Here is a 15,504-nt window from a genome sequence, read left to right on the forward strand (position 1 = left end):
CTGTTGTTTTTCCCTCTCAATCATGCATTGTACCTATGTAGTATAACTTCGGGATCCACTTGTGTTAGTATGTTGGCCATCAACCTCAATCAGTTAATTAATTAATAAGATCATTAAGGGGTTGTACAATAATTATGAGCCTGGGGTTTCAAGAATTCTGTTTCAAGCCAATGGGGATGGGGCAAGCAATTTCTGGCAAACATTTATGGTGCCCCTTTTAAATAAAATGCTTTAAAAGAATTCACTCCCTCCCCTGCTCATAATTATTGCACAGCTTCTAACTAATCACTAGGTATACCATAAACCACTCACAGTGTGAGGTTCACAGCCAGATTCCTGGAACACTTTGCTTCCTATAGACCATTTGGATTTCTCGAGACGGTAGCGTCCGTTAGTGATACACACACGATCAAAGGCGGTGCATCTGTAGCATGTGATCCAGCACGAAGTGACTGCACCTTACAGATACATTGCCTTTGATTATGCGTTTATCACATACAGACACTACTGTCTGGAGGAAGCCAAATGGAACTCAGACATGCCCATGGTAATTTCTGTTCAAGTTTAGAGACTGGTGCTGCAAAACATATAAACAGATTTAGCCAATGCTTCAACCTTTTTATCTGTTTTCCAGCTTATTGTTTTTTCTGTCAAGTTGTAATACATATTCATGCTATATATTTTGTTGTGTACATAAACAAATCAACTGCTCAGTGCCAGAAGTGGGTAAGTGCAATAGCTGCCCTGTGAACATTTGGCAATTTACACACAGTATATTGTACTCATCTACACATAGCAGCTACACATGGCAGCTATTGCACTTGCCCACTTCTGACACAGAGCAGTCGAATTTTGCAGCAGGTGCACACACAAAAGATTGTTAGTAAATAAAGAGTATTGACTCTAAACTGAAGATAACTTTGTGGGTTTTAAAATTGAAGTTTCTTACAGAGTTCAAATTGTTTCAAATTCGTCTAATACTACACTGTACTCTTGGGGCGACACATGGCATGGCAATATCTGGCAGGCCAGATATATCCAGCAGGACATGAGTTGACCAACCTTACTCAAGGAACAGCCCTGATTTTAATCATTCTTGTGATTGTTTGCACAAAAACGGGTCACAATTTGAAAAAAAAACATGTTTGTTTGCAATTGGGTTACAACTTACAGCTGGATGAATTTGACTACCTCCTATATACTCTGCACAAAAAGTATCCAAACACTTAAAACAAAAGCAATATCTTAAAGACACTAAACCTAAATTACCAAATAAAGTAATCGAGAGATAGACAATTTTGTTCTGCATATTTTGATAACTCATTTGAAACGATGTGTCTTTATTTCCCCAAGTTATACCGAATTGAAAGGATAAGAGGGCATTTAAGAAGTGACAAATTTGTGGCATTTTCTCCTTCACCTACAGGCTATTATAGGGTGACAGAACAATACTCATTTGCCGTGCTCATAATTTGTGTGTTTCGAGAGAAAAGTCTATGTAAATTTTGTCACTTTTGAAATGCTCTCTTTTTTATTCAAATTTTTTTAATTCTGGTTTTTATTCAAATTGCAATTTTTTTTAATTTTCATCATTAACCCCCCATCACCACCACACCACCCCACCCCACCACCAGCCCTATTTGCCCACCCCAGATGAGTGGATCCTTTTTTAATGCTGAAAGCCATATTATAACATTTGCTGAGGAGAACGCTCTCAAAAAAAATTTTAATTCTGGTTTTTACACGATTGTAATGTACTTTAGTAAACAATGATAATCTGCAAAAATCAAGACTTTAGGTATTAGCATGAAAGTTCATCTGTATTGGTAATCCATATATAGAAAGATTTTACTCTTGATCTCAATACAAAATATTTACGTCCGTAATTTTCAGCTGTTGCTGCTACAGCCTTCTTCAGCGGACTGACCCGATCGAGCACACTTGAAGTGTGACGTAATAATCGGGTCATAGACCTTTGGCAGCTTGTAGCGCCCTCCGTCCTTGTTCAGAGATGGTTGGTTGGCCCTGATGTGTATGGCTTCCTTAACTCCCCTCTCGAACCAGCGGGACTCCCTATCCAAAATTTGGACTTTGTCCAAGTCAACGTGGTGGCCCGGTGACTCAATATGGATGTGGTTGGAAACCTCAGACGAAGTGGTGCTTGGACGTCTGTGTTCTAAAAATCTGGTTTTAAGAGAACGTTCAGTCTCACCGATGTAAGATTCTTGGCAGGTTCCTCTTCTGGTCTGTAGTTTTGTCAAAATCCGAGATTTTGAATAAAACACAGGAACCGTCGTTTTATTATTATGATGGAAATATTAGTCGAACACGTATGTGATGTTCATACATGGCATGAAGGACACACATACACACACACCCCCACGACACATCAGATGATCGTAACGTATTACAATCGCGGGAGTAACATGCATTGGCGCTGGTAGTAAATTCCTATTTTCTTTGCTTTACTTCAGTTGCTTGGCTCAAAATTAAAAGGGGACATATCTGACATGCTATCAACAGTAGATATCACAGATATAGATGATGCTATCTATACAAACGATGCTATCTACAGTAGATAGCACAGATACATATGATGCTATCTATACAGGCGATGTTATCTACAGTAGATAGCACAGATACAGATGATGCTATCTATACAGACGATGCTATCTACAGTAGATAGCACAGATGCAGATGATGCTATCTATACAGACGATGCTATCTACAGTAGATAGCACAGATACAGATGATGCTATGTATACAGACGATGCTATCTACAGTAGATAGCACAGATACAGATGATGCTATGTATACAGACGATGCTATCTACAGTAGATAGCACAGATACAGATGATGCTATGTATACAGACGATGCTATCTACAGTAGATAACACAGATACAGATGATGCTATGTATACAGACGATGCTATCTACAGTAGATAGCAGAGATACAGATGATGCTATCTATACAGACGATGCTATCTACAGTAGATAGCACAGATGCATATGATGCTATCTATACAGACGATGCTATCTACAGTAGATAGCACAGATACAGATGATGCTATCTATACAGACGATGCTATCTACAGTAGATAGCACAGATACAGATGATGCTATCTATACAGACGATGCTATCTACAGTAGATAGCACAGATGCATATGATGCTATCTATACAGAAGATGCTATCTACAGTAGATAGCACAGATACAGATGATGCTATCTATACAGACGATGCTATCTACAGTAGATAGCACAGATGCATATGATGCTATCTATACAGACGATGTTATCTACAGTAGATAGCACAGATACAGATGATGCTATCTATACAGGCGATGTTATCTACAGTAGATAGCACAGATACAGATGATGCTATCTATATAAACGATGCTATCTACAGTAGATAGCACAGATTCTATACAGACTGTTATATATAGTAGGTAGCACATATACTATCTATACAGATTATGCTATTTACAGTAGATGTTGGTATTGATGAAGTAGCTATCTACTACTGATATTGGTATTGATGAAGTAGCTATCTGCTGCTAATATTGATATTGATGAAGTAGCTATCTGCTGCTGATATTGATATTGATATTGATGAAGTAGTTATCTGCTGCTGATATTGGTATTGATGAAGTAGCTGTCTACTGTTGATATCGGTATTAATGAAGTAGCTATCTACTACTGATGTTGGTATTGATGAAATAGTTATATCTACTGTTGGTATTGGTATTGATAAGTAGCTGTCTACTGCTGATATTGGTATTGATGAAGTAGCTACCTGCTATGTTGGTATCGATGAAGTAGCTATTTGCTGCTGATATTGGTATTGGTGAAGTAGTTATCTACTATTGATATTGATGAAGTAGCTATTGCTGCTAATATTGGTATTGGTGAAGTAGTTCTATACTGATATTGGTATTGATGAAGTAGCTGTCTACTGCTGATATTGGTATTGATGAAGTAGCCATCTGCTGCTTATATTGGTATTGATGAAGTAGTTATCTACTGCTTATAATTGGTAATGGTGAAGTAGCTATCTGCTATATTGGTATTGATGAAGTAGCTATCATGCTGCTGACATTGGTATTGATGAAATAGCCATGTACTACTGATATTGATATTGATGAAGTAGTTATCTACTGCTGATATTGGTATTGATGAAGTAAATGTCTACTGCTAATAGTGGTATTGATGGAAGTAGCTATCTGCTATATTGGTATTGATGAAGTAGCTATCTACTACTGATATTGGTATTGATGAAGTAGCTATCTACTACTGATATTGGTATTGATGAAGTAGCTATCTGTTGCTAATATTGATATTGATGAAGTAGATATCTGCTGCTGATATTGTTATTGATGAAGTAACTGTCTACTGCTGATATTGGTATTGATGAAGTAGCCATCTGCTGCTTATATTGGTATTGAGTAGCCATCTGCTGCTTATATTGGTATTGATGAAGTAGTTATCTACTGCTTATAATTGGTATTGATGAAGTAGCTATCTGCTATATTGGTATTGATGAAGTAGCTATCTGCTGCTGACATTGGTATTGATGAAATAGCCAGGTACTATTGATATTGATGAAGTAGTTATCTACTGCTGATATTGGTATTGATGAAGTAAATGTCTACTGCTAATAGTGGTATTGATGGAAGTAGCTATCTGCTATATTGGTATTGATGAAGTAGCCATCTGCTGCTCATATTGGTATTGATGAAGTAGTTATCTACTGCTTATAATTGGTATTGATGAAGTAGCTATCTGCTATATTGGTATTGATGAAGTAGCTATCTGCTGCTGACATTGGTATTGATGAAATAGCCATGTACTACTGATATTGATATTGATGAAGTAGTTATCTACTGCTGATATTGGTATTGATGAAGTAAATGTCTACTGCTAATAGTGGTATTGATGGAAGTAGCTATCAGCTATATTGGTATTCATGAAGTAGCTATCTGCTGCCGTTATTGGTATTGATGAAGTAGCTATCTACTGCCGAAATTGACACTGATGAAGTAGCTATCTGCTGCTGATAATTGCATTGATGAAGTAGCAACCTGCTGCCGATATTGGTATTGATGAAGTAGCTATCTACTACTGATACTGGTGTTAATGACGTAGTTATCTGCTATATTTAAATATAAAGTAACTACCTACTGCTGATACTAATATTGATATAGTAGCTACATACAGAGTACTGACTGCTGATATTGGTATTGATGAAGGCGTAATTATACTGCTGATATGGTACTGATGAAGTAGTTATGTATAATAGGCCTACTGCTGTTTTCGACATTGTTCGCAGGATGTTAGGAAAGGTTGCCATAAAACCTTTCAATGTCGGGTTATATTAAACGTTTTCATAAATATTTTAACAAGCGTTGACAAAATGTTTCGCAAAAATGTTTGCAAAAACATTTTACAATAGCATTTTTAAAATGTTGTTGTGGCGTGTTCTCATACAAAATGTTCTAAAACGTTTTCATGACCTTAATGTAACCCGACATTTAATGTTATTGAAATGTTTTTACCAGAACCCAACATATAACCTGTTTAAAACGTTTTAGAAACGTTTTGTGTTTGATGTGCTACATGTACTGCGGATAGTAGCTATCTGCGGATACATATAATTACTCTCAAAATAATAATAGAGTCTGTATTACTGGGAACCAATGGAACCATCCAAAATAGCAAATTTTTACACCGTGCTTATTTAATTCATTCGAAGTAACAAATATCAGTGAAAACAAATATCAAACCATGTCTTTGTGTGGTCTACTGAAAAATATGTAGCCTAAAAGATTGGATATGCCACCTGAATTATTCAGATTAACCAAAAGCCAATGAAAACAAAGATCAAGCAATGTCTTTGTACGGTAAACGATATGGAGCCATCCAAAATAAAAGCAAATTTTTGTACTCAAAATATCAAAAACCAATAAGGAATTCTGCTCAAAACTCGGAACTTAAAATAATGGCTAATATACTAGCTTCATACTGTCATGCGGCGTGGCGCATGCGCATTCCATACAAACAGACACACTCAATTGCCATTGGCTGATACGTCATGCCGCAGCGGAGCGGTAAGCGGCATGAAAGTCTAACGGGGGCATAGTACTATTATTGTACGAGTCCAGAGTACCTCTCCATGCGAGTTCATTGGTCAAGTTGACTTTATGCTTCAAGCAAAACGTCAGTTAATCAGAACCAAGCTTCTTTTCTTTGAACTCTGACAAAAGTGTTTTGGTCCATGCGTATACATACCGTGATACGCACATCATTAGGTGCATCATGGAAGTCCTCATCTGCTATAGACGGGGACTGAGTAAAGGAAGGTGAACTTTCTACCAACTTTTGTTTACTATTTTGAACCAAAACGCCATTAGCAAAGAAAAGTTCACTGAGGTTATACGGTAATTTGTTAGTGGTTATATCGACAAGAATGTGGTTAGTTTACAATTAACATCATTACAGATTTCTTAGACCTCATCACGAGCCAGTAATAAGAATGTTTGCTTCTGTCATCTCCCCTAGACAGCTGATGTTGTGTCCAAGCGTCACACCACTATCGGCATTTTATCAGCAGAAGTATTTTCAGTTGACATCGGTGAACTTTTTAATTCGTTAAACCAGAGATGCCAATCTTCCGATTTAAATCGGAATTCCGATTTTTTTGTATTTTTCCAAAAAAAATCAGATTTTTCTAAAAAAAAAAAAAAAAATTTTTTTTTTTTTTTTTAATTTTCAAAAATATTTTGGCCAAAAAGCAAGTTATAGACCCTAAATTACTTGTTATTCAAGGTTGGAAACCATAGAAATACTGCTATTTAAAAAAAAATTGCCAATTTTATTTTACAAAGTTTGATAAAGTTGTACATTTTGATTACTTTTGCTTCTATTGAACAGTCAGGAACACATTGAATTAATATACATTGCTAGCTGTTCAGTAGAAGTAAAAGTAATTAAAATGTACAACTTTATCCAACTTTGTAAAATAAAATTGGCAATTTTTTTTTTTGAAGTAGCAGTATTTCTATGGTTTCCAACATTAAATAACAAGTAATTTAGGGCACATATAACTTGCTTTTTTAATAAAAATATTTTTTTTTTGAAAATTTAACAAAAAAATAGGGGGGGGGGTCAAAAATTTGACGAATCATCGTTTTTATATTACGCATTATATATATCCATTTCAGCCATGTAGGCCATGTTATTAGGCCAAAAAATACTTTGGAAAATGGTCTCTCATGTACAAAAGTATAGGAAACTGAACATTTAAAACCACTTTTTGGGATGAAGGAAGCATTTTTTCCAAAAAAGTCTAAAACTGGTTTTTATGTTAAAAATGGCCTTTTGGGGTGCTAATTCTGCTAAAATTGCCTGGGCTTAGGTACCTAATTTGCATATTTTATGGTATAATTTTGAGAAAACAAGCATTGAAGAATATTACATGTATAATAGATAGTCTTCAATACTGCTATCTAGACTTGTTTTCTCAAAATAACCTTATTTTTTAATCCATTTGAATGTAATTTTACCCTCAGAAATGGTGTCTCCTGCAGTGTAAAATGTGTAGAAACCCTCTGGCTTTGGGGCCTTTGCCCCTCAACTTCCCACCGGGCTTTGCCCCTGATTCCCACCAGGGCCCTTAAGCGGCCCCTGGACCCCCGGTTGTGGGGGCGACACTTCGGTCGCTTCGCTCCCTACGTTCGCAATTTTCAGATTTTTTTTTCATAACCCATTGGCATCTCTGTTAAACAAAAAATGTTTTCATAATAGTTTCAAAAGGGCGCACACGAAGAGCTACGAAGCATTGCCTGAAATTGGTTAAATGTCGAATTGTATGAAGGTTGCAAAACGCTTCAATCATCCTGTTTATGAAATTTAAGGGCTGGGTAATGAACGTTTGGACAGTATTTTTGTGGGACATGAGAGCACATCAGACATATCGAATTGCATTCTGAATGCGAAGAATATCCTTCTGTTTAATTATCAAATAATCTTGATTTTTTTTAATTCGCGATATAATACACATTTTATGGCAAATGATTAAAAATTGATATTTTTGATATTTAACAGTCCTTGAATTAAATCTTATAAATCTAATGATACGTACTTAAAGTGTATGTATAGCTGGAATGAAAATCCGACGATCAATTGAAATTTTGACCTTTCGTATTGAAGATATGGATTTTTCCCAAAACACCCAAAAAAAATTTGGGGGAAAATGTATATCTCCAATATGAAAGGTCAAAATTGCCAATTGATCGTCGGCTTTTCCTCCCATGCAGCTACATACACTTGAAGTACATATCATTAGATTTAGAAAGTCTACTTCGAGGACTGTTAAATATCAAAAATTTTAAAAAATATCAAATTTTAATAATTTGTCATAAAATTTGTATTATATCGCGAATTCAAAATATCACAATTATTATTTGATATCAGAAGGACATTCCTCGTATTCAGAAATCAATTCCATGTCTGATGTGCTCGCATGTCCCACAGAAAAAATACTGTCCAAACGTTCATACCTGAGCCCTTGCTTTTGCTATTTATGCCACTCTTAATCACTGGATCTCATGGAGTGGAACTTTGCATTGGAGTCAGGCCCGTAGCCAGAATATTTTTGTGGGATGCGGATTTCCAAATGTAGACCTTTTCAAGAGAATTCTTCAGTCAAAAGTAGACCTTTAATCCCTCTGCCGTTGATTTTTGGATCCTATTTTTTAAATAAATTTCACAGAAAGTTCACGATTTGGGGTATATTTATCACAATTTTTGAAATTTTTGGCTCAATTTTGTTATTTTTGTTACAAACAAAGCAGACCTTTTGCAGATTTATATTCTTTTTGATTTGACACAAGCATGACAAGGAATTAACATTTTCATTTTAACAAATTTAGCCTATCAAACTAGACATTATGTTACAAGTTGGAATTTTCAATGTTACAATGTTCAAATTATGTTAATTTCTCATTCACCGCAACCGCAATCTATCACCCCAGTGTCACAGAGAGAGGTTGAGGACTATCCACAGAATAGCCAAGTTATACACTCCGACTGACAGAATAAAAGTCAAATTTAATTATTAACCAAAGGGGGCTAAAACGCGCGTTTTAGGGGAGTGTTATTTGTTATGCTGTGACAGTCAAGACTAAAGACCATTGTATAAATAATATCAATCTTTGCCCTCAAATGTTAAGCAAAATAATAAGTGGCAGGACTAGTTGGACCAAATATCAAAGCAGTTAGCCAAATTAGATTTCCTGCTAGCCAAAATTTGAGAAACCGGCCTAATGTGGACACGCATAAACTAGAAACACTACAAGATACTTCCCACGGTGGTGTAATTTGCCTTTGACAAAACTTGCCGTTGGTAATCACCTTGTACATGTTGTAGTATCACTATCAGCACGCTAGTTCTCGCTACTATGGCGCTTGCGCACTTCATCATCTCTCCAATGCCGGATTGCTGACATCGCTAAGATTCCAGAAAGCCTAGTCTATTTCTAATATTAATAAGCAGGCATTAAATGTTGTCATATCTATAAGTGACAGAGAAACCAAACAGTTACCAACACAAAGTGGCCTGGCAGCCCTGAATGAGTGTTTTGCTCGGTCCTCAGCAGGGCAGTTGGATAGACCTAGAGTAAGTTTACAACCCCCAGCCAGCTTGACCCCTACTATGGACATAGATAATACCTGCGCATCCTCATGAAAAACCGGTAACAACGGCTGATATTCAAACTACACGTGATTATAAACACGGTGGACTTCCTCTATGTGATTTCTATGGATAGTTATACTGATGGTGTTGAATTTTTCTGGAAGTTTCGTATAATGTCTTGTGCATAATGGATGATCATGTTTAAATGAGTTATTATCTGAGGAGTGATGATATGATGTTTATATTTCTCCTGAATTACATATATTGATTGTATACATAAGGAAATAACAACCACATCGAGATGTCTTGGCGTCGTCGGTCACCGTCATCCTCGTTATCTAACGTAGCGAAATATTTAAGATCCTCGACAAGATCTACAACAAGTACTGGTTGGACTTCGGGTGCTTTGTCAAGTCCTCTGTCGTCACGATCGTCATCGGCGTCATTACTGTCACCTTCATCAGCATCATCACTTCCATCGTCATCAAGGTCGTCGTCGTCATCATCAAGGTCGGCACCCCCATCGCCAAAATTATCATTAACAATACCATCAAGACGGTCATCATCTCGAGATCGGGATTCGCTATCATCCCCGACGTCGCCTTCATTGGCACGCGGATCATCTCCTTCGAGGTCCCGAGATTCGATATCCTCCCCGACGTCACCAGCATTAGCACGATCATCTCCGAGGTCCCGAGATTCGATATCCTCCCCGACGTCGCCAGCATTAGCACGACCATCTCTGAGATCCCGAGATTCGCCTTCATTAGCACGATCATCGACGTCGCGACGCTCGCCGCCAACGTCTCCAACGTCGCCTTCAGTACCAAGATCATCACCTGCGACGTTGCCCCGATATTCGCCATCGTCTCCGATGTCACCATCATTGCCACGGTCATCAGCGTCGACGTCGCGACGCTCACCATCATCACCTACATCACCGACGGCGTCGTTAAAATTTGGTCATGGTTCATCTCGATCCAATGGACCTTCTTATCCGAATCGGGAGCAGCACAGCAGTGGAATTGAAGAAAGAAGACGCATGAGAAGAGAACATGAGGAAAGACGACAAAAAGTAAGATGAATTCATTTGTTACAGGCCCGTACGCAGGGGGGGGGGTGCGAGGTACTTTGCAAAAGTATACAAAAAGTTCCAAAATATTAAAAAATCAGGTTTTTTACGCTTTTTTGGTCAAACAGGTTCAAATTTTTGGAAGAAAGTCCACTTTTCACAAATTCGCCCCCCCCTCTTAAAAAAGTCCACTTTGTCAAAATCAGCACCCTCCCAAAAAATCCTGCGTACGGGCCTGATTTGTTATCAAAAAGTGATAAATTATGTTTGGGAAGATCTGGAAGATTTGTGTACTGAGGAGTTGAGGTGTGGTACAGTAGCCTATAGCCAGGATTGTTTTTAGAGGGGGCCAGGGGTCAAAGATGGGGAAATATATAGAGTGTGGCAAGATGTTTCAAGGGAGAAGCTGCCCCACCCCTGGTACACCATGCACCAACGGTGTGGTGGGGTGTGTGTGAGCTGGTAAGACGTACCGGTATCAAATGGACTTGTTCTCGTTACATTATCCGATCAACTGTGAACACAACCGTGGACGTCCACGTTCTGCCATCTACTGATGTGTCCTGATTTATAGGATCATATATACGTATATTACCTGTAACTGTTTTGTGTGATGGGGGGGTGAGGGTGTGGGGTGTTTTGAAGTTTAAAGGGGGTGTATGCTTTGCATCGGGGCCTGAGATTGGAATTCCAGTTTCCTTTCTCACGAAGTAAGGGCTAAGAGTAAAATTGTACAATTGTGTTTGGGAGTGGCCTTCTCTTTTCTCTTTTTCCTAGCTATTTTCTTCCATTTCTTGCTTTGTTTATCAAAGCTATCTAGGCCAGCATGCATATATTAGCCTACACTGGCTATCCAGGCTTGTGCATTTGTATGAGCTTGGAACGGTCCATGGTTTTCCATGGATTAGCATGTGTTCCTCACGGACCAACCTGGGTAAACAATATACTGTAAATTGCCACATAGACAATGAACTGAAACAATGTGAAAGTTATACATAATTATTGTTCTCCTTGATGCTGTTTGTTTGTTTGTTTGTGAATGCACACTTAATATTAAAACCACGTCGAAAGTGTAAAAGATATCGGTATTGTAGAACACCTTTTAGAACATGGTGATGATATTGTATGTTGTGAACACAAATTGCTCAAACTACTTTACTTTAAAGGGACATTCAGGGATTTTGAATTAGAATAAGTTTTCCACAAATTTTGTTTTATGCAGAGAATGTACTGTTTTTCAACTTAAGTTGTTGCACCTTTCATTTGGTTTTCACGCTATTATGAAATCATACGTACATTCTGCAATTTCTGTCAATCACTCCACAAACTCTGGGAAATATATGCCTTTTACATTTACTTTTTGAATCCGATGAAACTTAAGGTTAGCACTTTGAAACTGTTGCGATTTGGTAGTTCACAGCATCTTACAAATAGTAATGAGCTTTGGCAAAAATTGCATTGATCATTTCATAGCGAAGGTGTATGTAGAAGAGTTCAAATATCACAGATATACTTTTGTAGCTCATTTGGTTCTTGAGTTATATTGTAAAGAGGGCTGAAAAAAACAACACTTTTGTAAAACGAATAACTCAAAAACAATAATAAATCAAGCAAGTTTTCAAAGTATATGATTTGTAGAATGAACTTTTGCAAAACTTCAAACTGTTATTTTTCAATAATATATTGATTTAGATAATGAAAATCGATCTTTTTTGGCTGCTTCGACCAACAATACCTCGTCTACCCTTAAGAGAGTTAAATGCACAGTTTGAATTTTTCCGAGGTGGCAAATGGTTAATGATGCTTATTTACATAATATATATATATACTTCTACCATGCGAAGACTTTAGAAAGATCGCTGTATACAAAACTTCCATGGCTAAGGCTTTTGAGGTATATACCAATTATTCTCATAATACTTAACTTCGTTTTGTTTCAAACTTTGAGCAAGGTTATTCAAAATATATACCCATAATGTGTTCAGATATCACCCAATCGTCTTATCTGGTAAGGGTCCCCGTGATTGAATCATGCAAGCACTAAACGTGCTATTACAGCCAAATTCACTGGCAGATTCACCAGAAATCTCCACATGATCAATTTATCATTCGGAAGACTCCTCTCTACCTGGAGTTGTTTGACCCTGTTGCCATGGTAACGCTATATGATGTTAGTTTTTGGTGTAAAGGATTAACAAGAGATCATTTTAAAGGGAACGCGTGAATGGAATGATATTATATGACACTTAAAGTTGCGACTAAAACAAGAATACTAGTGTTTATCGCTGCATGAGACTAAATGACTTGTTAGTCTCATTATTCTCAAAGAAAGACCGGGTTAATATGACAAGTTTCTATGACAGAGCCAAATCCATTGTCATCACCTGGTGTAGACTTGGTTTTTTTGTATGTATAGGACGTAAAATAACAATTTTTTGTTTATAGGTCTACTTGTAAATGACTATTATACATTTCAGTCCACTGGCTTTCAAAGCCTGATTTTTATCTTGTCAGCATGATTCCGCATGGAAAGACCATATTTTGAGACAAGTTCATGGAATAACGAATAGACTTACACGAGGGTCATTCAAAAAGTTCTACCTCCATCATCACATCTCTGTTGTCTTACGTGTCAGGATATTGAAATTACCCATGATTTTACTCTTAAAGCTTAGCTACAAAATCAAAGTTATTTGATTACAATATGATTTTTGGTTGTTTAGATATGTTGGTTAAAGCGAATACAGATTTGGTACGTTGGAAACGGTCTGAAAAGAAAGGCTAATTTTGATTAAAATGGTTGCCCACATCTATATGGCAACCATTACAGATTTCTTTCAGAAAATGATTAAATTGCTTTATTTTTGTTCAAATAATCTAATCAATATCTATTGCAGATATAACAGTTTATTATTATTATTATTATTATTATTATTATTATTATTATTATTATTATTATTATTATTATTATTATTATTATTATTATTATGTCAGCCGTTAATGGGGTTCGTGAATTGTGATTCTTCAGAGTATTTTGTCATATACAAAATGAAAGTTGTGGCATGGACAAAGGAGAGCCGAGAGTAACAGCCCCAGCAAACACAAAAATGTTCTTAAAACGTCATACTCAAAACGTTTTAATACCATTTAAATGTCGGGTAATATAGAGATCATGAAAACGTTTTAAAAACATTTCACCTGAAAAAAAACACTACGACAACATTTGTAAAATATTGTCAAAATGTTATTGTATAAAATATTTGGCACACATTTTTATGCAAAATACTTTATCAACTCTTTAATAACAATATGTAAAAATGTGTTGCATCTAGTTTTCAAAAATGTTTTTGGAACGTTATTAAAATGTTTTATACCCTTTATATAACCCGAAATTTGTGTTTGCTGGGAGACAGCACAAAATACTAAAATTCAAAACGTTTTGATAACATCTAGTTTTCAAAAATGTTTTTGGAACGTTATTAGCATGTTTCATACCCTTTATATAACCCGTGAATAAAACGTTTACTGTAAAGCGTTTTGTGTTCGCTGGGAGATAGCACAGATGTATAGCAAAAACTTTATGTGCATCATGCGTGTATGAAACAGATGTAATCCTGGTATAAATGATGACGAGGATGAGGATGCAGAAGATGTTGACGTTGGTATATCGTCGTCATGGGATTTGCATGACCGCGAAGATAATCATTAAGATGGACCATCGTCCATCAAAACCCAGAAATTGGATATGAGTAGTTCAGTGATTTATTTATCATATGACTATGAGTGTCTTGTTCAAGTTCGTGTGAAGGGTATAGGCTACATGTAAAACTATATATAGTGGGGGAAAGGTTATCCTCTGTTATTCTCTATTTCATATGAGTATATGCACGTGAGACTGGAGAAAATCTTACCAAAAAAGAGGGTCATTCAGTGAGACCGGGAAAAAAATTGGGTCAAATATAAAAGTTGATATAAAATTTGACAAAATTCATCAAAATTTGAAAAAGAAATTGAAAAATTTTAAGAAAAATAATGAAAAAAAAAAACCCGGCTCATTCAGTGACAGATTATCAGAAATTTCCCCAATTTTTTTGAAAAAGGGGTCCTTTTGGTGACAGGAAAACAAAAAAAAAGGGGTTGTTGGGTGAGAGGGAGTTCAGTAAAACCAAAAAGGGGGTCTTTGGGTGAGAGGGGATTGAAAAATGGGGGTTAATGTGGCCGCACATCTCCGTCACCCATTTTTAGTGAGTGCCTCCCCCGGGTCTATATGGTATATTCAGTCAAATTACCAATAACAATATTATAAAGTAAGTATTATAAAGTTTCTTTTCGTGTTTACAAAATATTTATATTGCCAAAGTGTTGCTGACATGTGAAATTAAGTTGCCACAATGATAACCTATGGTGTTGATGACATGGATACCATTATACACAAGCTGCAAGTTCATTTGTGGCATTAACCTTTCGCTGAGATAACGACTAGCGGAAATGTCATGCACTTAATAAATGTCGGGTTCAAATTGGAACACAGATGATGAGACTGATGTTTACTTTTTCATAATATTTTAAAGTATATCATCTATTTCTTAAGAATAATCTCATGTTGATCTTCATCATTCATGTGTATTTATGAATATTGTCTTCATCATTATATACTGCGCCAAGAAAGTATCCTTACACTTGGAAAAATACTCACAATTTCAAAACTGAACTACGAGTATATTGGAATAAATTTGTTTT

General features: G+C 36.4%; 1 protein-coding gene across 5 annotated transcripts in view; it reads left to right on the top strand.

The window, feature by feature from the left end:
- The first annotated feature begins 9,559 nt into the window (after window positions 1-9,559).
- Window positions 9,560-15,504, top strand: part of LOC140172814 (uncharacterized) — a 244,802-nt gene continuing 238,857 nt past the window's right edge. For all 5 annotated transcript variants that reach the window (XM_072195943.1, XM_072195946.1, XM_072195947.1 and 2 more), the window contains exon 1: window positions 9,560-10,767. In XM_072195943.1, the coding sequence (XP_072052044.1) occupies window positions 9,994-10,767 (774 nt within the window). In that variant the 5' untranslated portion in view covers window positions 9,560-9,993. The remainder of the gene's footprint in view (window positions 10,768-15,504) is intronic.

This window comes from Amphiura filiformis, chromosome 16, assembly GCF_039555335.1.
Source record: "Amphiura filiformis chromosome 16, Afil_fr2py, whole genome shotgun sequence".
NCBI classification, from domain to species: Eukaryota; Metazoa; Echinodermata; class Ophiuroidea; order Amphilepidida; family Amphiuridae; genus Amphiura; species Amphiura filiformis.